This window comes from Sorex fumeus, unplaced genomic scaffold (assembly GCF_029834395.1).
Source record: "Sorex fumeus unplaced genomic scaffold, SorFum_2.1 ptg000006l, whole genome shotgun sequence".
In the NCBI taxonomy this organism is placed as follows: Eukaryota; Metazoa; Chordata; class Mammalia; order Eulipotyphla; family Soricidae; genus Sorex; species Sorex fumeus.
In genome coordinates this window covers 6937590-6963541 of record NW_026606063.1, presented here as the reverse complement: position 1 = coordinate 6963541, position 25952 = coordinate 6937590, and the positions used below count along the sequence as shown (strand labels likewise).

Sequence of the window (25952 nt, the reverse complement as noted above, 5' to 3'; positions counted from 1 at the left end):
CCACATGCCTCCCTCCTTCTTTCCACTGCACTCCCAGTTCCTTCTCTAGCACACAGGCTGACACACGCTCCACATCACCGTGTCCGTCTCAGAGTCACCTGCTTTCCTGTTCCACATCCTGCAGTTTCCAGAAGGGACGAGAGGGTTAAGGGTACGGCCGCACCCTATAGTTGAAAAGCGAGGGAGTGGACAGGCCTTTTTAGCTTTTTGACGGTCGGGAGAAACCTTGGGACCTTGAGTGTTAGCTGGAGATTCGGGGCGTGGGTTCTATCCCTAGGGTGAGCAAGGAGTGTAACCCGCACAACTGGGTAACCAGAATAGCAGGACGTGTGGGCATTCGAATGGTTGTTTGGTTTTTCCTGTGTTCAGTTCTGGTTTGGGACCGCTCAGCTGCTACTCTGTGTGGTTGCGGGAGCGAGGCCTGCACTCCTGCAGGAGAAGCATCTGCTCTGGCCCCCGGAGCCTCTCCCAGACTTCAGTCACTAGAGTTATTTATTTTTCACCCTATAGGGCTGGAGCGATAGCACAGCGGTAGGGCGTTTGCCTTGCACACAGCCGGCCTGACCGAGCCGGGTTCTATTCCTCCACCCCTCTCGGAGAGCTGGCAAGCAGTTACCAAGAGTATCTCACCAGCACGGAGAGCCTGGCAAGCTCCCCGTGACGTATTCGATATGCCAAACACAGTAACAACAAGTCTCACGATGGAGACGTTACTGGGCTCGCTTGAGCAAATCGATGAACAGCGGGAGGACCGTGACCGTGACCGTGACCGTGAGGTTCAGCTGCCCAAAGCTAGGAGTGCTCATCAATAGGCCCGGCCTTGTGGCTTGTATCGGTGTCACGTGGGCAATCCCGAGTGCAAGAGTCCCACACTCCCTCGACACTTGTCAGGGCTCCAGGCCCCCGCCACGCCAGGAGCCCGGAGTAGAGCGTGAGGCGGCCGAGGAACAGAGTCTCAGCTCCAAGGGGCCCGTTGGAAGTGGGAATAATCCCAGACTTTCTATTGCATGAAGCTCCGGAGATTTAGAGGGGTTTATTCCTGCAGCCTCACATTCCATCCTGAATGAAGCACCCTTATTAAAGAGGAAAAAGTATATTAAATAATATAAAATAAATAAAAATAATATAAAATATAAATATATATAAATATAAATAAATATAAATATAAAATAAAAATTTTACAATATAATATAAAATAAAATAAAAATAATATTAAAAAGGGCTGGAGTGATAGCACAGTGGTAGGGTGTTTGCCTTGCACGCAGCCAACATGGCCGCCTGGCAAGCTCCCCGTGACGTATTCAATATGCCAGACACAGTAACAACAAAGTCTCACAATGGAGACGTTACTGGGCCTGCTCGAGCAAATCGAAGATCAACGGGAGGGCCTTTACTTTACTTTACTTTACTTTTACTTTAAAAAGTATTTTAAACAATATAAAAATAATGTTTATATTATTTTGGGGGGGGGTCACCCCCGGCGATGCACAGGGGTTATTCCTGGCTCATGCACTCAGGAATTACTCCTGGCAGTGCTTGGGGGACCACATGGGATGCTGGGAATTGAACCTGGGTCGTCTGAGTGCAACACAAACATCCTACCTGCTGTGCTATCACTCCAGCCCAAAAATAATATGTTTATATTATTTAAAAATAAACAAGCCTCCGGCCAGACAATCAGAGACTTAGTAGGCTTCTAGGGGTTGCCTTCTTTTTATTAGCAGTCATTCACTAAGCAGATTTTATGTTTTTCTGTTTGAGGTATAAAGTGTATAACTTGACGCTTTATTTCCGGCGAGAAGGGAAGTGCTCCGTCTCCTACCTCACCTCCCCCTTGAAAAATTTTATTGAATTCCCTAAAACTAGAACCATCATCCGGCGCGGTTGCCACTTTCTCATTTGGGGGGGGACTTGCCCCCTCTTGTTTTTCATGTGGGTTTTGGGGGTACGTTTTTGGCACCACGCCCAGCAGTGCTCAGGGCTTCCCCCCTGCAGTACAACCGACCGGGGTCACGACTGTAGATGCCCTGGGGACCACACGCAGTGCGGGGCCCTTCCTCTTTCGGTCAGCAGAGGGCCACCCGCTGCCCTGCTCCCTCCGCTCCCCGGGAGATGAAGGCATCTCTCCCCGGAGCTGCGCAGGCAGCCCCAGAAGGGCATTGCTGATGCTTGTCTCCTGCCAGCTTCCCAGGGTAGCCAAGGCCTCAGCCCTGTGGCCGACCGGGGTCTTCGGAGCTGCCCAGAGCGGCCCTTCCTCGCATCCACTCCTCCAGGCCTCCCTCTCACGGCGGATGTGCGGTGGCCTCGCCTCTCCTCGGGAATCCGCCCCTGCGTGTGCCTTCTGGTTGTTGCTGAGCGCAGAAAGGTTTACTGGCATCCTCCTTCCCACTATGGGGTAGCATGCCTCCATCTGCACCGCGGACCCCCTGCGCCCCCCATCCTCGAGATGCTGCCGTCTCGGCCTCCCACTCGCCAGCCCAAGGGAGACCCAGGGAGAGGGGATCGGGCGTCTGATGCTGGGGAGAGTCAGCCTGGATAGGTGACAGGGTTTCCGGGTGGAGGGTCTGTGGTCTGCACCCTCCAGAGCCCCTGCTCCGTCTGGGTTTTCCCGTTTTTCGCCAAGCTCGAGAGGAGTGTGACGGGTTTACTCGTTCAGTCCATTTCGTTCTGTGCCCGTGAGGAAGCCGGGAAGAGAGACCGACACAAGGCAGCCCGCGGGCACGTCTCCGTGCTGTGGCTGCCAGACTGCCCAGATAAGCCGCGTCTCAGGGGTGCTTCCGAATTCTTCGGCTGTGCGTTGCGTTCTTTTTGGTCTCCTGTTGCTTTGTCTCCTGGTCTCCCGAATGAGTCGGCTCGAGGCTTTCTGCCTTTTTCATTTGAGATCGCGGAGGAGAGCAGGGCTCCTTGTGAACAAACGTGCCGTTTGGCTGCGCCAGTGTCCCCTAGTCATCTGCCAGGACCGTCTCCCTTTGTCAAGAGCACCGGAGTTCTTGAGGAGACCATTGAGGTCGAAGTTCCTTAAATGAAATACTGGTTTTGAGTATTTCCGTCGGCTTCTTCGCAGAGCCTACGCCCTGGACATCCATCCATCCTTCCTTCCTTCCTTCCTTCCTTCCTTCCTTCCTTCCTTCCTCCCTCCCTCCCTCCTTCCCTCCCTCCCTCCCTAAAATAGTGGCTGATTCACTCTGGCCTGACCTGGTAGGGAATGCATTGTGGGAGTCCGTCAGTCTGGGGGCGTCTCTCCCTGGGCTCCTGACTTGGCGCCCAGAGATCACTCCTGGCGGAGTGCCAGGGACCAGAAGGACTTCTGGGCATCGGACCTGGGTTGGCCACACGCCGGGCAAAGCCCCTGCCCACTGTCCTGTCTCTCCGGCCCTTACAGCTGTCAGACTCATGGAAAGTAAGAGGTACAGGGTGAGACCAGATGACCGAGAGCATCTTGGAGAGCCGGGCCCTGGCCCTGCACAGCTGCTGCTCCCACCCGGCAAAGCCAAAAGTTTGCCAAGCGTCGGCAGATACCAAAGAGGCTGCCGGGTCCCCAGCAGCCCTCGGGAACAGTGCTCACTGAGCTCGGGGGCACAGCCGTGCTTTCATACCGGCTTTCCTAAGGTATCACGTGGCTCCGGCTTCACCCATGCGGCTGAGTTTGTTGCTATGCCTCTGGGGGGCCATGCCCAGCGGTGTGTGTGGACAGCCTCTACGCTGTTCCTGGCCTCGACGCTATTCCCGGCTTCTGCGCTGTTCCCCGCACTCTGGCACGTGTCTGTTCCCAGAGGTACTGAGGTACTGGCGTGCACCGGGGACCCATGGGGGCCCCTGAGAGCCCCCGGCCCTGTCGGCCTCTTTCTCCTCCCACGAGCACTGGCAGAAGTCAGATCCACCCTCTATCACCTTGGGTGAAGCCTGTCATGCCACCGGGGGAAGACGCAGATGGCCAGACTGGAGCCTACACTCTCAGTTGGTGGCTGAATCTCTCGCCTCCTTCTTCCCCCCAAATGGCCTTATGGCAGCAAGTCCCACGGCAGACAGGGCGGCAGTGGAAATGCTCAGGGCACCAGTGCGAATGGCCCTGAACTTGGAACCGAAGGCTCACAGAGCAGGGAGATGACAGGGTCAGCACAGAACACATGGCCTGACACCCGCCCCACCTTGCAGAGCTGGAGCCTGCGGCCTGTGGGCATCCCGACGGCAGGCGGAAGGACTGGCGGTTGCCTGCTCCGGCCGTATCCACATAGGCTGCCCGCACCCAGTGCTCTTGGCTGGCGTTGGAGCAGACCTGCACGTTCGGGTCCTCATTTTCTTCTGGAACTCACTGATCCCTTGTCACGGTCCCTGCGCCCGGCTGACTTCCCTCTGATCCAACTCACCACCGGGCAGTGGGGTCACAGGCCACACTGGCCCGTCCTCTGCCGGGGGCTTGGGGATGTCACCCCCGGGGTGCGTAGGACTAGGTCTTCGTCCTCCCTCCCAGACGCCTCTGCTCCCATCAGCTCCTGCCCTTCCTGCTCCCGAGAAGCGCGTGTCTGTCTGTTCCCACCGTCGTCTTCGTTTTGGTGGCGCGTTCCTGCCGCCAGCCTGGAGCCCAGAGTGAGCGAATGGTTCTGTGGAGTGTGACGAGGAACCCGATCCGTCTGTCTCTGGAGCCCGGCTTTAAGGCACAGCTGGAGTAGAGTAGCACTGTCTGTAGCAGTGTCCTCCCGTTGTTCATCGATTTATTTGAGCGGGCACCAGTAACCTTTCCATTGTGAGACTTGTTGTTACTGTTTTTGGCATATCAAATACCCCACGGGGAGCTTGCCAGGCTCTGCCATACGGGCAGGATACTCTCGGTAGCTTGCCAGGCTCTCCGAGAGCGACGGAGGAATCGAACACTGGTCGGCCACAAACACCCTACCTGCTGTGCTATCGATGTTTTTTTATAATTCTCTTCTCAATTCTCTTCTCTAACCTATTGACCCTAAATGGCAACATGGGTAGAAAGTTTTATTTTTTAAGAATGTCATTCAAAAATTCCTTTTATTGATTGATAGATGTTATGTCATGTGTGTTTTGATACCGGGGCTGCTCCAGTTTCCCTGAAATTAACAGTGACTCTCAAGTCCACCTTTCTGAGGCCAGGCTTGAGCTCGGCTCAATTTCTTCTTCCCCAGGGTGGATGGGACAAGGCCAGGGGTCCCTGCAAGCCGTGGGGGCGTGCCCGGGTCCTACTACTGGACAGTTGTTCTTTCAATATCCCTTAGCCAACTGTCATTGATTAGAGACTAGAAGGGAAGGAAAAGCAAGTGGTCAACTCACAGACTACCTTTGAGGCGGGGCGTGGGCTCAGGGATCACCGTCAGCGTGTTGGCAGGTTTATGATGGAAGAGCATAGCCAGGGCAGAGCCGAGCAGTACCCACAGGCTCTGCTCGCCAGAGCTGCCCGTCCTCAGCCCTGTGTGCGGAGCTGAGGCTGGAGACGGAGTGTGCCCCGCAGAGAAAATAGGAAAAAAAGAGACGTCCTTGCGATGGATTGCAGTGACACGGCCAGTTGCACTCATTTATCGACTCATCGATGTGTGAACTGAGTGTCACAAAAATGGGCCTTTGGGAGCGTAAGAATGTTAAGGAGAATCTGGGTGTTCCTTCAAAACAGGGATAAAATCTGCATCAGTGGCAGTGAAACAAATGGGTAAAACCCTTCCCGAGGCATGGCTATGAGGATGTGATGATGATGATGATGATTTTAATGAAAGAGAGGAAAACCTTTCAGCTGCAGGGATTAAACAAGATTCACAGGTGTCAGTGATATGTGAACTGGAGCTCGAAGGGAAGCATCATCTTGGTTTTCCTGTTGATTGAGGCTGGGGGCAGCTCAGCCGTGGGCTACCCTTTTGGGGTCGCTGGGAGGGTGGGGTGTGAATTGTGGGCCCTGCAGCCACCCACCGCCAGTCCTCACCGGCCAGCAGAGTACGTCCCCGCTGCCTGTGCTGTTCAGTGGCAAGCGTCCTTTCCAAACAGGAAGGTGAGCCCTTTCGAGAGCTTAGTAATGCAGAATAGAGATTCTAACTCCTCTGAAAAACAGACGCTTCTCTAAGGGGAGTCTGAAGTGCCTGGCTAATACCCCGCTACTAGCCAAGTACATTAGCTAAGACCTTAGCTTGGGAAGCATGAGAGATTTTTCAAGAATATATTGTGGAAAGATGCATCAGTAGCACGGTGAAAGGCGCCGGTGTTAAGGGGCCAGAGGGAGTCCACCTCAGGGCGGAGCTCGGGCTTTGTAGGCAGGAGGCCCAAGTTCTATCCTTGGCACTGCTCCGGCCTCCGAGCACCACCAGGAGTAGGCCCTGAGCATTGCTGGGTGTGGCCCCCAAGTCAAATCAATCAAGCTAATAATAATAATAAAAAAACCCCACCAGTTTTGGAGCCAAGACAGCATTTGAAACCTGACTGTACCACTTAGTAGCTCAGGTCCTACCATGCCTTGGTTTTCTCATCCATAAGTAGAAATAATAATTTTACCTAATACATGGGTTGCCTTGAAAACAAATTGAGTGAATGAAGGATGTTAAGCATTTAATATCCGTTCAGTAAATACTGAAACAATCCTTCTTTGTATTGGCCATAACTCGCGTTTCTTCCTCTTGGTCCATAAAAATTGGCCACTGTGAAAAACCACCGTAGGGCTTGGGAAGGAAAGAAAAGCGGTGATGCTGGAGTTAATGCCATTCGTAGATCAGACACACCAACAGACACTGCAGATCAGATAGGTGAGTTGGATGATGTAAGCTCAGGGATTTCCCGCCAATGAGAAATCTTGAGAGAAGAGATCCCGGAGTTTCAGCATCTGTTTACAGAGGTTCCAGACAGAAGGTCCAGGAAAATGAAGAGAAAATAAAAACATCCTAAAGGATGGGATGGCTATTCCCAGTGTTGAAGACAGACTCCTACCCAAAGAGTGTACTGACTGCTGAACAGAATTGATGAAGAAACACCAAACCTAAATTCCTATTGGTAGAAACTTGAAAAAAGAGAGGAATTATTTAAAGACTTCCCAAAACATGCACGCTTAAACTATCTGCACAAAACAGACTGCTGTCAGACTTATTAGTCATGTTAGCTGCAACTGAGAGACGAGTAGGAAAATAGCCATTTTGAGGGCGAAAAGAGTTTGGAAACTTGAGTTCTGTTCTCAGCCAGACTGGCCCCCACATTGAGAACAAATGAGTGTGTATCAAGGATGCCAAGCCATATTTTTGGAATGTTAGTCCTTAAGGAGGACAAACAGACATAGGAGATGAGAAACAGTCATAAGCAAAGAAGAAATAGAGTCTACAGAATTAGAAATGGTTCTGTGAAGTATAGGGAGTGTCTTATTAATCACAGTAGTGGCATTTCCAGGGTATATTTGGGTAATGGTTCCAAACTCCTTCTACTTGCAGTCATGAATAGAACATGTCTAAGATATAAGCCCTGTAGTGTGATTTCATATGATTTATGGTGAGAGAGATCAGTGCTGCTGTGTGTGTGTGTGTGTGTGTGTGTGTGTGTGTGTGTGTGTGTGTATGTGGTGATTGTTCACTGATACAGGTGCACAAGGGAGTGTTTTGTTTTGGGATGTTGGAAATGGTGTCTTATCCTGGGTGGTGTCAATGTCTGGCTGGTGTAATCTGGGTCTGAACATTAAGGTCTCCGCCTGATACTGCATATTGTAAGTAAGATCTGAGTAACAGTATGTGAAGGCCCACACCCTGTCCGTACCTCTAATTTCAATTTCTGTCCTCTTCACTTACCAATACCCAACGAGAGGGCCCTGTCCTTACACTGGCGCTTTGTGTTCTCTGTATCTGTCTGCTTTTGCAGTGTAGGGACAACATTTGGATTTAACCACTGCTGCCCCAGAAAACATTTCCTATTGAGTGGTGTGTTCATCCATTTAACAATCCTCATGTGTTCTTGTCACTGCTATAGATAATCTTCAGACTCAAGGAGCCAACCCCACAGACCCTCACTCTATTGGAGTTTGGGTTCAATCATACAGGACTGGGCTGGAGCGATAGCATAGCGGGTGGGGCGTTTGCCTTGTACGCAGCCAACATGGCCGACCCAAATTCGATTCCTCTGCCCCTCTCGGAGAGCCCGGCAAGCTACCGACAGAGTATCTCGCCCGCACGGTAGAGCCTGGCAAGCTACCCGTGATGTATTCGATATGCCAAACACAGTAACAACAAAGTCTCCAATGGAGATGTTACTGGGCCCGCTCGAGCAAATCGATGAACAACAGGAGGACAGTGACAGTTTATTTATTTATTTATTTATTTTGAATACCAATCCCTCCACCAGTGCCCATTTCCCACCACCATGAATCCCAGTGTCCCTCCCATCCCCCATTCCCCCTCTGTGGCAGGGCATTCCCTTTTGTTCTCTCTCTCCTACTGGGTGTTGTGGTTTGTAAAAGAGTTAAGCCTGATTTTCAGGGAGAAACGTTGAATGATTTACTTTCCATTGATCACTTTGTATATAAGGAGATGTCGTGTGGCCGCATAAGCAGCCGCGTGGTTTGGAATAATTGTCCTGGTTCCCGCATGCCCGAGCTATGCTTGTAGAGGCTCATGGTCACCGGGGTTCCATCTGGAGAAAGCGGGATGTGGCACCTACCCCATCTGGGACTTCCCAGTGATCTCAGCTCTGTTTGGGACCTGGAGCATTCTCCGGGAGCTGTGGAGCCTCCCAGCGGCCTTTCTTCTCTGTGGCTGTGTGCTGTAAAGATGGCGTTGGGGAGCGGATTGTGGGTGTGACTTCTGGAATCAGAGGTTACCTGGTTGCCGGGGCAGTCCCAGCAGTTTGGAGTCAACGTCCTGGTTTCCGCATGCCTGCATCGGGTATTCTAACCCGGTCCCACCATCACTGTGACCCTCCCCTCACCATCATCTCTCGTTTCCCACCCAGCCCTGCCCCCCACACCTTGGCGGGCGCAGAATAATTTGCTTCATATTGCTGATGACAACGAAATGACTAATGGAGTTACCAAGAAAGACTCCAGTAAAAGAAAATGTGTGGAAAGTGTTGTATCTCGGCGCAGGGTCCTTCAAGACCTCGTCTGCGGGTTTACCAAGGTGGTTGTTGCTAGTTGAGCCTTCTGTGTCAACTGTTTTTATTTACTGGGCTTCGTTGGCTCCTACGCTGTCTCCCCCTCAGATTTGGAGCGCTCCTCCGGGGCCCTCAGTGTCGTGGCCTTCGGAGGTCTGTGGCCCCACCGAAAATGCAGGATCTGTTGAACGGGCCAACGAGTCCCAGCAGCTTGGGTTGGCTCGCGTCTCTTCCCAGATGGGTGGTGAAGCCGTGGAACTGGGCCACTGCTGTTGGGAGTGGGTACAGCTGGGCGGAAACCCCCAGAGTTTCCGCTCGAAGACTGGCGTCCCTGTGAGTTTCAGCGGCTTGGCTTGCGTCTCTTCCCAGACGAGCTGGGCCGCAGCTTATGTGGTGGCTGCAGGGGGATGTGGGTGTGGCTGCTGGGCATCTGGAAGTACTGGAGGTTGGGGGAAGGCAGCCCACCCCCCACTCAAGAAAGACCCCAGAGGATTCAGCCCCAAACCCCGTGTACCTGGAAGCTTTCTTCCGTTTCGTGGAAATGAGTTGTGAGCCAGTGAAGTGGGGCCATTTGCATGGTTAGCGTGGCAGCAGGGGAATCGGCCCGCCACACCCCCGAGGGCACCCCGAGACCTGCGTGCCCGTGGGACTTGGTGTGCATCATCTCGAGACGGATGGCGCTGCCGTGGAATGCTTGGTTTACCAAGTGCCTGGAGCTCTCGTTTGCGAGGAACACTCGCACTCGTGCCCTCCAGGTGGAACAGTGAGAGTCTGTGGTGGGGACAGTAACGAGGGAGGAGGCTCTTGGGGGTGGACAGGCGAGAGGTGGATCCCTGGACCGACCCGACACCGCAGCGTCTGTGGCTTTAGGCTTCAGCTGTGGGCACCGGCAGCCGTAGCTTCTCCATCTCTGCTGAAGGAGTTTCTCCACTTCTCTCCCGCTGCTGCTGACAGTCTCTGGCGTTGCTGCTGGTGGGCTTTTCAGCGTCTGCCTGCTCCCCTGTACAGGCCCGCTTGTTTTCACCATGGTGCCAAGAGCAAGTTTACCAGCGGGAGCTTCTGGTTGGCAGAGGTAGTGACCGTGTTTCCAAGTTTCAAGGACCGCAGGACAGAACACGCGTTGGCGGCCTTGGGAGCCTCAACTGCCTTTTCTGCAGCAGGAGCTGGGGGTCCGGCCAGTGAGGTGTGGTCATGGCCCACCGGCCATCCTCTTCTGAGGGGACACGCTTGCTCTAGCCTTTTTGATGGCCATCCAAGCCTCCGGGCTGTCGGGCGTCTGCAGCCTGTAGGGGGCCAGACGCCAGAGGCATTTCTTCCTCTGGCTGGGTGCCAGCGAGTTGCAGGTCCACTGGGTGTCTCTGGCGTGCGGTTTGTCCTCCCACCACTCGGGGCCGAGGCCCAGGCCTCCAGTAGCCATGTCCAGCTCCCCGAGACGCCCCCTTGCCCGCGGCAGCTCACACTCAGTCTTGTCTCTGCCATCTGACTGCAAAGCTTGAGGCTCCGCGGCCTCTGTCCCCCAAGGGCTCTCTCACGCCCCCAGACTCCCCTTCCTCCAGCCAAATCTGCCCGGCCTCTTCAGCTCTGGGAACTGCTTCTCCAGGGGGAGCATCTCGTGCTGGTGCCGCCCATGGTCCAGTCCTCGCCATCCCTCTCTGAGCTCTTCTCCTTCACCCCGCCTGCCTTCCTTCCTCCTCCCCGTTCACGTTCATCTCTGGGGCTGAATCACCCTCTGCCTCCATCTCCGCCGTATCTTTGCTGGGCGGCCGGGTGGGTAGCCACTGAACTGCCGGGAGGATTTTTGGGGTTTTTTTTTGGATCAGATGTTCTGATCACATCTGGCCTGGGACGGGCGACTTCTCAGGCTCCCTCCGCGGCAGCCCTGCTTGTTGGCCCTGGAAAAGGGAAATGATCTTGGCGGACAGCGGGGACCACACACAGCACCCCCTCTGGGTACTGTCTCAGGTAGCGAGCCTGGCGGCCGTGGGGGTTGGGTCTGAGTAGGACAGATGGAGGTATCGAGAACGGCCCATCCATGACTAGAGTATGGTCCTCGGCTCCCATAGCCTCTCCCTACAGCCATGCGTCTCGTAGGACCTTGACTAAAGTGTCTCCATGAGGGTTGATAAAATCCTGGATGAGTTTCCCATAAATGCTAGGGAAATTTCCCCCGCCCCTTGATACTTAAATAATTTGGTGTGGATGGAACTGTTTTTGAGAAGCTTGCAAGCTCCCACATTGTCTCCAGATCGCTTAAAAATATTCCCTGCCGGGTGCATTCCTTAACCCGAGATCAGTGCTGAACTTGGATTCATCGTAAGGTACTCATCGCGATAGTTAAAAATGTGTAGTGAAGCCGAAAACTGAAATAATATATATAGTACCGTGTGAACGCAGGCCAAGGAATCATGTGTAAATGCTTGTGAAATTGATTTTAGGTTGGGCCATGCAGGCTGCTGCCTATATCTTCATTCACCGGAAGTGGAAGGATGACAAGAGCCACTTTGAGGATATGATCGACTATTTTTGTGATATCCACGAACCACTTCAACTCCTCCTGTTCCCAGAAGGGACCGATCTCACAGGTAAGGTGGCCTGGGTCGGGATGGTAGAAATTTCAAACGTGAAGGGCCATGAAAATGACCTAGTTGACACTTATTCCTAGATGAAGTAACTGCACCAAGATTCACGGGCCACCCCTAAGGTCATCGTCATCCAGCTCTGGCATGTCGGGACCCAGATCTAGTTTCCAGCGCATGAATTTGATGACAAGTCACCCTGACTGGTCATTATCATTCAACTTACCACCCTAAAGTGTCAGATTATGTCAGTATCTCTTTTAAATATCAGCTTTTTGCACTTACGTAAGCCTAGTTTTTTTTTTTTATTGTTTCCCTTCTCAAGTTTTATTGAGGCACCAGTTTCAGGCTGGCAGTACTCCAACTGCACACCCATCCCCAGTCTCAGAGTCTCTCCACCAGGGCCTTAGGGTTCCCTTCCACACCCCCTGTTGGCAAATTAACTTTTAAACAAATTGTTTAACGTGGTTTGGATCTTGTGTCTGTGACAGCGTCAATGAGTATGGCTTTGATAGGGAGTGAGTGATGTGCGTGTGTTTATGACATTTAACTTGTGATATGTTGAACGTCTGAATGATACCGTGTTTGTGATACTTGATACGTTCGTGACAGTATTAACGTGAATATGGCTTTGAGACGCAGTTGCCCCACCTCAGTTGCCAGAGTATCACAGACCCTCCACAGTGTCTTCAGCTCACCTCATGTTACCTCAGGTTCACCTCATGGCTCCCCACCCCACCTTGGTGTTCTCAGTTCTGTCACTCACGCTAAGGGTTTCCCACCATCCGGTACCTTCCATTCCCTGGTCCTGTTCCTCTGTATCCCATAGCTGAATGAGATCATTGGCACTTTCTTTCTCCTTTCTCTGACATGTAAGCCTTGTATTAAAATTCCCTGTGGGGGATTGTGGTCATACCTGGTGTCCTTAGGACTTACTTCTGACTCTGCTCAGGGATCTCTCTTGGTAGCGCACGAGGAATCGTATGTGGGCTAGGGAGCGAACTGGGGTCGGCTGTGTGCAAGGCAAGTACCTTAAGCCCTGAACTCTCTCTACAACCCCTCTCTATATTGTCTTTTTCCAAGATACTTATCCCATTGACACTTCTGTCTTACAAGAAAAGAAACTGAGAATGACTGACCTTATGCATCACTAAGTGCATGTGGAAGCCTTTCTCCTGGTACTCGGAGGCCTCCCCTCTTATATCACCAGGGAAGACTCTGGCTTTTCTTTTCTTTCTTTTCTTTTCTTTTTTTTTTTTTATGTAGGAGTACTGCTATTTATTCAGCCACTGATTAGCTGATTGATTTGGGCATGAACTCCACCTTACTTTATTTTTTTCATAGTTTTATTTATTTATTTTTCTTCTTATATTTATTTATTTAATCACTGTGGGAAAAGGTACTAAGCTTTCAGGTTTAAGTCTTGGTCATACCATGATCAAACACCTCTCCCTTCACCAGTACTCATTTTCCACCACCAAAAACCCCAATATACCCCCCTCCCATCCCTCCCAATGCCTGTGAGGCAGATGATTTCCACTTAACTCTTTTCTACATTGATTACTTCATTATTTCGACAACAGATGCACCATTATTGTTTAGAATTCCCCCCCCCCCGCCCCAACAATCAGAATTGCTGAAAAGGCATTGTGAAATACTTTGTTTTCTATAGCTGGTTATGAGAATCATATAATGATTTTGGATTTCTGCAAAGAGCCAGATAATTACAAGATTGGTTTCTGTGCGTCTAGTGTTAATGGCCATACCGGAGAGCCGCTTGTGGGGGAGCAGCTCGTGACCACAGTAGGGCGCGAAGGACAAGCCGTTACCTCCCCCCTTCCCCTGAGATTGCAGTTGCCCCATCACCACTGGCTCATACCTTGCTTTCCTATAAGCTCTGAGGCGGTGACCATCTTGCTGCTGGCGGGGGAAAAGGCGGAAGGGAGCAACACCCTTTCCCTCCCGGGAAGGCATGGTGCCAGAGTTTAAGGCATGGTTCATTCACTTTTCTGCCGCACGCTGCCGGGCTCTGGACTAAGTCCTTTTGCCTCTGGAGCCATGGCCATGCCAGAGAGCCGCTCGTGGGGGGCAACTTGTGACTGCGGTAGGGTGTGAAGGACGACCTGGTACCGTCCCCCTTCCCATGAGACTGCAGTTGCCCCATCACTGCTGGCTCATACCTGATTTTCCAATAAGCTCTGAGGCTGCGGCCACCTATGCAGTCCAGATGCATTTCTGCCAAACGCTGCTGGGTTTCGAGATTTGTTTCTGAGTCTCTGGGGTCATGGCCGTTAATTTGCTTGATCAGGAGCCAGAGAGGCCATTTGTAGGCAGCGATTCAGGGTCTTGCTGGGATGGCGAGGAAAGGGCCGGTTCCACCCCCATCTGGTGAGGCCCCGCGTGTCTCGTCACTGCAGGCCCAAACCGGACTGTCCAGTGGACTCTGGAGGATGGGGGTCACCGGGCCGCCAAGGGGAACAGGCCAAGGCACAAAACCTATTCCCACCTGGAGTGGCCCAGCCCCAGTAACCTACTGCAGGAACAGGATGCATTTCTGCCAAAAGCCTATGGGTCCCAAGACTCGTTTCTGAGTCTCTGGGATCATGGCTGTTAAGCAGTTCGATCAGGAACCAGAGAGGCCATGCTCCAATTATATAGCTGAGCCGGAGGTAGTTTGTGGGTGTGTCTCCCACATACCTAACTTTTGGCTGTTAACTTTCTTGGTAAACTTTGCCCCTAGTTTTTGGGGTCTGGCGAAAGGCACAGCAGCAATTTTGGGGTATCTGGAAGTCTGATGGTGCCATTAGGCTGCTGATGCACTAGCCTCACAGGTACAGATTGACCTGCTGGCGGCACCATACCTCTTCTGGCTTTTCTTAAGGACAGTTCGACTGTCATTGTCTGTAAGGGGACGTAGGAGGCTGTGCTGAGGCTTTTCTGCCTTCCCATATCAAGCTACATCAGCCCCCTAATGCAAGTGATGCCGGTGGGTTTCAAGAAATTCTTTACAGGGTTAGGGCTGGAGTGATAGCACAGCGGGGAGGGTGTTTGCCTTGCATGCGGCTGATCCGGGTTCGATTCCCAGCATCCCATCTGATTCCCCGAGCACCGCCAGGAGTAGTTCCTGAGTGCAGAGCCAGGAGTAACCCTGGTGCATCGCCGGGTGTGACCCCAAAAAATCAAACAAACAAACAAAAAAAGAAATTCTTTGCAGAGTTAAGAACAGGCTCGATTTTTTTATTCTTACTGAATAAATGACTTTCATATTTGATTTATTTGTATACGGGCCACACCTTGCAGTGTTTTGGCAGCTCAGGGCTCACTTCCTGTGATACTCAAACTGGCGTTGTTGCCGGCCTGACCCTTCAGAGTTGGACGTCCACTGGGGGTTGCATGGGTGGGGCTGGGGATGAACCAAGACCTCGAGGATGCCCGGCACATGCTCTGTCCCTTTGGGAGATATCACACAAGCTCCTACTTTCTTGTAAGCCACAAGTCATTTTCACCATCTAAAAGATTTCTGACCGGGGCTGGAGTGATAGTACGCAGGTAGGGTGTTTGCCTTTCACGCATCTGACCCAGGTTCGATTCCCAGCATCCCATATGGTCCCCTGAGCACCGCCAGGAGTAATTCCTGAGTGCAAAGCCGGGAGTAACCCTGAGCATTCCTTGGGTGTGACCCAGAAGGCATAAATAAATAAATAAATAAATAAATAAATAAATAAGATTTCTGACCAACAGAAGTGTTCTGGTTGAAAATGTGGACCTAGGTTGGGGTGGCGGGGGTGACTTCAAGTTAGACAGGAAGTGGTGCTGTCTGGGCCTTTGACATCAAGGAGCAGAACTGAAGCCCTTTCAATGCCCTGGTTGCTTTCAGAAAGATTCAGCCGACTTTGCGAAGGCTCTGGTGGGTGGAGGTCTGAGGTGCCAGGGAGGACGGGCTAGAGGATACGGGAGAGATGGGATCGAGAGCTCAGAATCACACACAGTGTGGAGAGCTGGGGCACAGCCGTGTCCTCCAGATCCTCCGGACGAGATAGAGGCCACTAAGCTGCTGAGGACCACCCTCAGAGCTGCCGAGAGGGGAACTTGAAATAACAGGGCACCTCACTCCGTGGAGATAGAGCTTTATGCGGCGCAGGACCCCCAGAGAGAATTCAAGATGAAAAGACAAATTATCCAACCATTGAAGTAAGTGAATAGGCAGCTAGTCCACGGTCCCTTCACAAGGGAAAATAAGTATTTGGGGGAACCTTGGCCATGCTCACCACAGCGGCAGTCTTGGACTCCTCTGTTATAGACGGACCCGAGCTAAATGAACCATAGCAAGTTTTATATCCTGCCATTGCATATCAGTACACGCTTGCTGCGTAGCACATGGAGGCTGTTTATAGTCTTGTGCTAGTAGGGATGAACCAAGACCTCGAGGGTGCCCGGCCGTGCTCTGCCCCTTTGAGAGATATTCCACACTCTCCTACTTACTTTATTTAGGGGCTGCATTACTGAGAATGCTGAAGATAGTATTGGCTGCATAGGGAGTTGGTATTATCAAGCAGCCCCATGGCTCTGTAAATTAGAGTTGGTTCCGTGAAGGGCATGGACCCAAGAATGGGGCACAGGAGAGGCAGAAGAGTAAGGTTAGGAATAGTCCTGGTGAGGGGGCCGCAGACAGGGTAGTGATCAAGGAATGTGGAAATATGCCAGGGTTGGCGATGGGGAGGGGAGGGTGAGGAGTCAGACACACCTTGCCTTCGCCAATGAGAATAGAGGTGAGGCCAGATAGATAAGCATAACAAGTAAAGCTCTTCCTGTGTATACAGGTGACCTGGGGTCAGTCCCTGGCACCCCATATGGTCTCCTGAGTCAGAAGTAAGCCCTGAGCACAGCTGAGTATGACCCAGGAACAAGCAGGAGGAGAAGGGGAGGGAGGAGGAAGAAGAGGAAGAGGAGCCAAAGGAAAGAACGATCACGACCATCCTGTTGTTCGTCGATTGCCTCGAGCAGGCCCTGGTTACATCTTCTTCGTCCTAGCCCCGAGATTTTTTTTTAAAAAAGTGCCATATTAAAGACTCTTCCAGGGTTAGGAGAATGAGACCCATCATTGTTACTGGTATTTGGCATATTGGGTATGCCACGGGGAGTTTGCCAGACTCTGCCGTGTGGGCAGGTTACATTTGGTAGCCTGCCAGTTTGTCCAAAGTAGGAACGAGATAATAAGATGTCCACTTCCAGGAGCTGGGTTTTATAGTCTCTGGGTTTTGGCCGCTGATGGGATTACACGGCGCTAGGGGGCCAGTTGGTGGGTGTGACCCCTGCCTACTAGAATTTGGAGGATCTGGGTGGAGGATGCTTAGCCCCGATCCGAGCAGGCTTGGAGATCTCAGCCCCGGGACCCGCATGCCTTTGTTCCTCTGCCAGTACCTTCATACGTGTGGACAGTGGTCTCAGCATGGTGGTGGCTGGTTCTGGAGGTCTTCAGCTACCGGAGCTCTATTCAGGGCGGGGAGGGAAACTCAACCCGCCCCCCTCCAAGGGGCCCCCGGTGAGGACAGCCAGGCGTGGGGGCAGGAGACTCTGCACTGTTCTCTTCCGGGAGCTGGGTTTTATAGTCTCTGGGTCTTGGCCGCTGATGGGATTACACGGCGCCAGGGGACTAGTTGGTGGGTGTGACCCCTGCCTACTAGAATTTGGAGGATCTGGGTGGAGGAAAGAACATTAGAAGTGAATTGATTCCTCAAGCTTAATCGTCATTAAGAACTTATGAGGGAGAGCCGTCCACCATATTTTAATGGTATAGAACTTGGAATGTAAATCATTTGTGTCCTGAAATATTACCTGAAATTTTAGAGTACATCCAGGAAGTTATCCATTGAACTGATAGATTTCCATTTCTAAGTGCCAGAATAATACAGTCACAGATGGGTCACTAGAGGGTCGTGGAATATGGCTCAGAGACTTCGAACGCGGCCAGGGCAAGAAGGAGATTATGTGCTCGATTTCCCCCGTGCTCCTGCCACCCTGGGATCATTTTCAGCACCCAAGAGAGGCAGATGGGGGTACTTAATGGAAAGGGGCCGGGAGATGGAGTGGCAGTTCGGGCCAGATGCACCCAGTGCTGTTCAAGTCCTGGCACCCTGGCACCCGGCACCTGGTCCCCTGAACATCGCTGGGTGCAACCCTGGAGACCCCCTTCACCAGATAGAAGAATCTTTCGGTTCTTCTATTGAACTGCCAGACCAGCTGGCCAAGAATCACCGGTTGGGCCCCTGGACCTCTGTGCACGGTTTGGGAAGCTGCCCCCCCGCCACACACACACCAAACAAAACCAAAAATGATTGAGGAGAAGCTCTATGGGTTGCTGTTCTTAAAATGCTCATGCATTAGCTCTTCCGAACTTATACAATTCGTTAAAACCTTTTTTCCCAGCATTTTAGGGGGAGCCGTGCTGGGAATTGAACCCTGGGCCTCAGGCCTCAGAGGCCTGGGCCCTCTTCCCACTGACCCCCGCCCCCTGCTCCCCACTCCGGTCCTTTTAAGGTGATGAAGTTAATGTCTAGTTGAATGCTTTTAAGGTCAAGAGCATATTCTTTGTGAAAGTTTAAAAATGGCATTTGCATTTTATGTCTAGCTCGCACAAAGCCAGACTATTTGCCAAATAGAGAGAGGTGATCCTGTTGCAAATAGTTTTTGCATTGGAATTCATGGTTGTTTATTTAAAGATTAGGTTAGCAAAAAACCTGCAGTTTTGAAAAAGTATCTGTTGAGTCGAAATCAGTTACCACAGTTGACTTTAAACTTGGGTTCTTTTTTTTCCCCACAGTCATAAAAAGTATGCAAAGAAATCATGGTTTGTTTGTTTGTTTTTTTTATTTTTATTAGTGAGACATCATGAGGTACAGTTGTAGACTTACAATTTTTTGTGCTTGGGTTTCAGTTATACAATGATCAAGTACCCATCCCTCCACCAGTGCCCATTTACCACCACCACGGATCCAAGTATCCTTCCCACCCCTCATCCCCCCCATCCCACCCTGCCTCTGTGGCAGGGCATTCCCTTTTGTTCTCTCTCTCTCTCTCTCTCTCTCTCTCTCTCTCTCTCTCTCTCTCTCTCTTTATTGGGTGTTGTGGTTTGCAAAAGAGGCAATGGGTGGCAATCATGTTTGGTCTCTAGTCTACTTTCAGCATGCTTCTCCCATCCTGGGAGGATACTCCAAACATCCTTTATTTGGTGCTCCCTTCTCTATCTGAATAGCCCTTTCCTCTAGGATACCCGGCTGGCCTCTAAGTTATGGAGTAATCCTCCTGGTGCTGATCTCAGCTATTCTTGGGTATTAATCTCATACTTTGTTACTTTATATCCCCCAGATGAATGCAATCTTTCTATGTCTATCCCTCTCTTTCTGACTCATTTCGCTTAGCATGATACTTTCCATATTGTACCACTTGTATGTAAATTTCATGACTTCATCTTTTCTAACAGCTACATAGTACTCCATTGTGTACATGTACCAAACTTTCTTTAACCAGTCATCTTAAGCTTGGGTTCTTAAGCCCAAGAACATTTTAGGTTTTTTTTTCTATAAATTCCTAATCCAGCTTGTTTTCAAAATTAATACAAACAATTGTAAGCTCGCTTGTTTTCTTTCTTCACATGTCATTGTAATTTTCTTACAGAAGTAGTGCATGCTTCTTTGGAGGAATTTAGAAACATAAAGTGCTTGACTGAAATTGCTCTAATCTCCCCATCTGTCAATGAACACAGTCTTGGTTTATTGCTCTCACATACTCGTGCACTTACACATATGTACCATATACATAGGAAAGCACATGTGCATATGTATAACTTAAGTTAGAAAATTGGTAACCTGTTTTTGTACTAAATGTTATTATTCCTTGAGAACGTGTGCTTTAGAGGCTGTGTATCACTCTATCACTGTCCTCCCGTTGTTCATTGATTTGCTCGAGCGGACCCAGTAACGTCTCCATTGTGAGACTTGTTGTTACTGTGTTTGGCATATCGAACACATCACGGGTAGCTTGCCAGGCTTTGCCATGCGGGCGAGATACTCTCGGTAGCTTGCCGGGCTCTCCGAGAGGGGCGGAGGAATCGAACCCGGCTCAGCCGGACTGGCTGCGCACAAGGCAAACGCCCTACCGCTGTGCTATTGCTTTATATTAATTCAATAGTTACAGTTTTCCAGAAAAGCAGAACCAATAGGATGTGTGTTTATATATTTATCTACATGCATAGATATGGTTGTAAGTGTTTTATAGACAGACAGGCACACATACGCACACATACACACATTGATTTTAAAAATGTGGCTCACATAAAATAAAAAAAAAATGATATTTTTTTATGATATTTTATTATCTCATTCCTACTTTGGACAAACTTGCAGGCTATCGAATATAGCCTGCCCACAGGGCAGAGTCTGGCAAACTCCCCGTGGCGCACCAAATATGCCAAATACCAGTAACAATGATGGGTCTCTTCTCCTAAAGAGCCTTGAATATAATCTCAGGGCTAGGATGAAAGAGACGTTACTGGGGCCTGCTCGAGGCAATCGACAAATAACAGGGTTTTGTGATTGATTGTGATTGGCTCACAGCTGTGGAGACTTGTCAGTTGTAGAGACTTGTCAAGTCAAAAGCTACAAGATAAATCAGCATGACCAGAGACCCGTGAGGAGATACAGGTCAAACCCAGAGGCAGCTTGCCAGCAAATTCTCCTTTGGTTGAGGAGCTTATTTCTCTAGCTAAGGCCTTTAACTGATTGGATGTGGTACAGATTATGGAGGGTAATCTGCTTTCCTTGAGGCTACTGATCTTTACAACAACAACAAAATCCTCACGGAAACATCTGGAAGTCAGGTTCCCGAACTTACTTACTTGCCTGCTACCCCCCTTTCAGAAAAGCAATCACTCAGCACCCCCTGGATCAGTTCGGTGCCCCTCGAGACAGTATTTCCCACTTTGGCAAACGCTGAACTAGAATAACGTTTGACCGGGTATGTAGTGACCAGTATCTTTGACCAGACGCCTTTGCCAATTCGACACAGAGTTCTGTTGGCCTGACTTGGAAAGGAAAGTTTTTCACAGTTGGAAAGAGACTGCCTTCAATTAAGCAGTCTCATACGGAAAATGAAAACGCTGTGCTTACTGTAGGGAATATGTGCCTTTGTAGGACCCAAGCAAAGTTCCTGCTTCCACGAAGCTTACATTCTGAGAGGAAAGGAGATTAAAAAAATAATAACTTAAAAATTCAGTATATAAAAGCTTTAGCTAAAGAAGAACGGGAGCTAGTATAGGCTGCTATTTTATTTAATGTAGCGTGGCGAAAGAAAGCCCCTTAATTTCCCATGGTAGAAAACACCGAGCGAGAGCCGACCAGGCAGCTGACCGGGTAGAGGGAAGGACGGGTCCTGTGGGCTGTGCTCGGGCAGCAGAGTGACCAGCCAGGGTGTACCTGAGTGAGTCCTGCGGGGGCTGAGCTGTGCCTCTGCCCTCTCAGTGATTGAGGCCTGTGGTTGGGCCGATGAGGTCACCCCCGGGTCCCTGGTGGTTCCCACCTTCCTGTGCTCACAGTCAGGTATACCCACTCTGCTTCTGCCCTCAGATCTTTGTAGTGTCCCTGGGTGCTATTCCTGGCCCTGGGGGTAAGGTCCTGTCAGTTGGTTATAAAATACTGTTTTGAAGGACACCCCCACCCCAACCCCACCCCCGCCATCACCACTTGGCATGATTAATTGTCCACTTACAATGGCTGGCGAGAAAAGCTTCTCTCCCATCTTTGCGTAGGGTTTTGACGTTGGGCTTTGTGGGGATCTGTGGGTATTTAACTGAGTTGATTCTCAGGTTTGCAAAATGGTCACAGGCACATTCTTTGACATTCTTTGAGTATTTTAGTGTTAAGGAATCTTTTTTTTTTTTAAGTTTTAAGGACTCAGTGATCTTTAATTCACTCCTGGGGACGCTATAGGATGCACACAGGCTCCTTCCCATGTCGGGAAGGGCCTGTCATTCCCCTATGCGGGTTCTCACATCTGTTACCACCCCTCGACCCTGCTGTGCGGCCAAATCTCGAAACACTTTACTCTTCCTAAGTACATTGGCTCAGTATAGGATTTGGTCTTGGAACTTGCAAAGTGACCTCCTGGAACAGAAAACGACGCCTCTGCCAGCAACGGGAACATATACTTGACTCTGTAACTATATTCGGCCAAACCGTGCTCAGATATTTGGACATGATGTGCCGATCCTGCGCCCTGGCCGTTACGGACGGTTTCACTGAGCAGAACATGGACGCTCCGAGCCTGAGCAAGCAGATAGCAAAGCCCCAAGTGACTGCATTGGGGAAAAAAAAAAGTGATTACATTTATTTGGCAAACTAGCCCGGCAAGCTACCGAGAGTATTCGATATGCCAGACACAGTAACAACAAAGTCTCCAATAGAGACGTTACTGGGCCCGCTCGAGCAAATCGACGATCAACGGGAGGGCCTTTACTGATTATTTCTTCTGGAAGTCATGATCCTGAATGTTTTACTAGTATTGATTGATTTAGTGTCTTATATTTTGCTATTTGGATTCTTTTTTTATGAATATACTGCTTTATGAAGTCTTCAGTTTCAGCTTTTGTGTTTCAGTTTCCATTTCCTACTATTGTGTAAGTGAAAAATTTTAGAGATTTCAGTATAAATTTTGGGAAACTTATAAGAAGTCGTTAGAGCTGCCTTATAACGCCTCATAATGAAATGTTTCACACGTGGCTAACTCTAGGGTCTTTACCGGGGCCTGCCTGAAGTTACTTATATCTGCTCTCTTGGCTCTGTTTGCAGCCTTCCATAATAATGAGCAATGTTTGCTGCCTTTTTGTTTGTTTGTTTTTTGGGTCACACCCGGCAATGCTCAGGGGTTACTCCTGGCTCTGCACTCAGGAATTACTCCTGGCGGTGCTCAGGGGACCATATGGGATGCTGGGAATTGAACCTGGGTCGGCCATATGCAAGGCAAATGCCCTACCCGCTGTGCTATCACTCCTTGCTGCCTTTTTTTTTTTTAATCAAAGAATTGCTAGACTCTCACCTCACCTCACTTACCTTCCTCCGAAGAGCTTCTAACGGTCTGCTCTTTTGCTTAGAGAACAGCAAGGCTCGGAGTAACGACTTCGCCGAGAAGAACGGCCTTCAGAAGTACGACTACGTCCTACACCCGAGAACCACGGGCTTCACTTTCGTTGTGGACCGGCTCAGAGAAGGTGAGTGGCTCCCTCAAGCACAGCTTCTCACGGGAGTGGCCGAAGGAGCTGAACTCTGCATACATCTCTCTGGAAATTACCGTTTTCATTTTCTCCTGGGAAGAGAGGTGCATGTTCTCAGACGAGGCGGATCTCATGCACTAAATTGTGCCAGTCTGAAAATATAAAATAGCTCTTCGAAAACCTCTTTTCCTTTGAAAGGACATACAGAAAATGATACGTACAGCCAAACCGTCCATCCATTTCTTAAATGTTTTGCAAAAGCAACGGAACGGTCTAGATAGCGTCTCAGCACTTGTGGTATTGTTCTTTGCAGCATAAAAAAAAGTCACATCTTATATTAGTTTTTCCAGTTCACAAATGACTGGTTGGTAGGGAGGTAAATTCCGTTGAGTTCGTTGGTCACGAAACGGAAGTTGGTACCCATGGCATTGGTGAACTGCCAAAGGGCAGGAGTAGAACCTCATCCTTCTAGTTTGTTTCTCCCAGAATTGTGACCGTGGAAGGGTCTCCATGGGCAGTGGACACCACTGAGGAGTCAGTGTTTACAGCATTACATTGTTGTTTTTTCTTTTTGGGTCACACCCGGCAATGCTCAGGGGTTAGTCCTGGCTTTGCACTCAGGAATCACTCCTGGCAGTGCTCAGGGGACCATACGAGATGCTGGGAATCGAACCCGGGTTGGCCGCGTGCAAGGCAAATGCCCTATTCGCTGTGCTGTCACTCCAGCCCCCGCATTACATCGTTTTTATATAACATGAAGATGGTGCATTTCATTATAGCTCTGCCCTTTATGTGTCTGTCCCCGTCCATGCCGGTGCCATGTACAAATAGCTGACACATGTGAGTATACACAAAAAAAGGAATCATTCAGAAACATATTACGCAACTGACAAGAACAGTTCATCATGGGGCCAGGAGTTAGTGCCCTGGAGATAGTACGCCGGATGGGGCACTGACCTTGCACACGGCTGACCCAGGTTCAACCCCCAGCGCCCCGTATGGTGCCCCTGAGCTCTCCTTGAGTGAATCCTGAGCACAGAGCCAGGAATAAGCCCTGAACAACTGCTTAGTGTGCCCACCCCCAGCCCCAGAAAACAAGTAGTTCAAAGCTCAGCGCCACCTCGGAGGGGAACAGTCCTAATGGCACATTTCTGGTTTCTAGCAGGTGACATTGTTTAGTCTGACAACCATGACAGACGGTCACATAAAATTATCTGTGCTTAATGCGAAAGGGTCTTGAAACGTGGAGGAAAGGGCGTCGAGTTCGAGTTCTGGCTCTTTTTTTTTTTTTTCCTCAAAATGACATCCTGGTCGCCCCTTTAGAATTTCACGGGACTTAGGGTACAAAGTCCCTGATCGTGAGCCCTTGTCAACTGCGTCCTTCCAGCCAAGCACCCGCGCTTGGGAGGAAAGTACCGGCCATCCCAAGCCAGGAGCGTGGGTTGAGAGCGTTGTGACTATCTGCCTTGGGGTTGGAATCCTGTATTTCTAACCCCAGGGAAGGGAGCGAAGGCCCCCCAGGGCTGTGAGGGGAGTGAGTGCGAGCCACTCCTCCCTCAGGGCCTCCTGGATTCACCCGCCTCTGTCCACAGCACCTGCCCCCTCCTCGGTCCTCGTAGTTGGAAATCGGCGTTCTCCTGGGCAGTCGCTTCCACCCCGCAGAGCTCAGCCAACCACAGCAGCGTTCAGCTGCCGTCAGTTCTTGGGGGCTCTCTGAGGGTCGCCCTGAGGTCAGCACCCACCTATCTCCTGCCTCTCTGCCTCTCTTTGCAGTCACTGCACCTCACAGCAATAGCCCCTGCCTCCCATTTCTAAGTTATACCCGCACAGTTTGGTAAAAGTTTCATATAATCTTTGAACCTCACCTTTTTTGCCCGCCCCCCCCCCCCCCCAGAAGGTCATAAAATCTGTGACAGTTTGGCAGGACTGTGTTTTGATGACGAGCATAATTGGCAGGAAGAAAAGCAGACAAATTATTGAAATATTGGGCACATCAGATGCCACGCGCTGTGGCCTTTTCATGTGACTTTTTATTGCTGGAAGCTGTTTACGAAATAGGACCAGACCTTTCCCTTATAGTAGAAAATGTGATTGTACAGAGATCTTTGACATTTGCTGGAATATTTCCGGAGACCTTTTCCATTTCTCCAAATTGGCCGGTGTCTTTCTGCAGGGCCGGTTGACTCCCTTTTGAGGCCATTTCACAGAGAACAGAAGGCTTTTACTTACTTATGGTGATGAATAGAGCACAAAACCCAAATGAAATCTGGATGCTGGTCACGGGACCAGCACGCAGAGCAGCTCAGGACATGGCCTGGCCACCGCCTTGAGGCAGAGGGATTGCAGGTGACGTCAGCAAAATGGCACACAGCCTCCTGTGGAACTTTGGGGTTTGGGGTCACCAGTGTTGAATCTTTGAATGCCCGATAGTATTTCAGACTATAAATGGAGAGAGAGAGAGAGGGAGGGAGGGAGGGAAAGATTCATTTACTTCTCCTTCTCTGTTGCAGAAAAATCTGAGCTTGGTTTAATGGGATTAAAAAGTTCTTCTACCCTTATTGAAAAATGTTAGAATCCCTACATCCTATATATAAGGAAGCTTCTGACGTGTGTCGCTCTTGCCCCATGGCAGGCACTGAAACTCCCCACGTGACACAGTGAGCCAGGAAGCTTTTGAAAACTCACATACTCAGTGGATTAGAGCCTGGAGTGGGGTTCTGGGCTCCGAGTTCCCCCCTTAGCCATTTGCATCCGGGTCACCAGTGTCCCCAGCTGTGCTCGGTGGGGTTGGCCTGTCCTCCCTGGAGTAGACTTGTCACCCCAGTGGAGTTGGTGGTACTACCGTGATTTAAACTCGGATCTGTCTGAGGCCAAAGCCCAGGTGTCCTTCTGACTGTGCCATAAGTCAGTTCTCTTCTATCCCAGATGCCACAAAACCTTAATCCTCTAGGGTTTTGGCTTTCTCTCATTCCTAGAATTTTTCCCGGTGTCTTTGGCTCCGTGGTACATTTTATTCAACACATGTCTTGTTTGTGTCAATTAAAGCA

The 25952-nt window shown here is 50.4% G+C and overlaps 1 protein-coding gene across 3 annotated transcripts in view; it reads left to right on the top strand.

The window, feature by feature from the left end:
• Positions 1 to 25952, top strand: part of LCLAT1 (lysocardiolipin acyltransferase 1) — a 161135-nt gene that overhangs the window by 92088 nt on the left and 43095 nt on the right. For all 3 annotated transcript variants that reach the window (XM_056126221.1, XM_056126212.1, XM_056126229.1), the window contains exons 4-5: positions 11502 to 11648; positions 22786 to 22902. In XM_056126221.1, coding sequence (XP_055982196.1) covers positions 11502 to 11648; positions 22786 to 22902 — 264 coding nt within the window. The remainder of the gene's footprint in view (positions 1 to 11501; positions 11649 to 22785; positions 22903 to 25952) is intronic.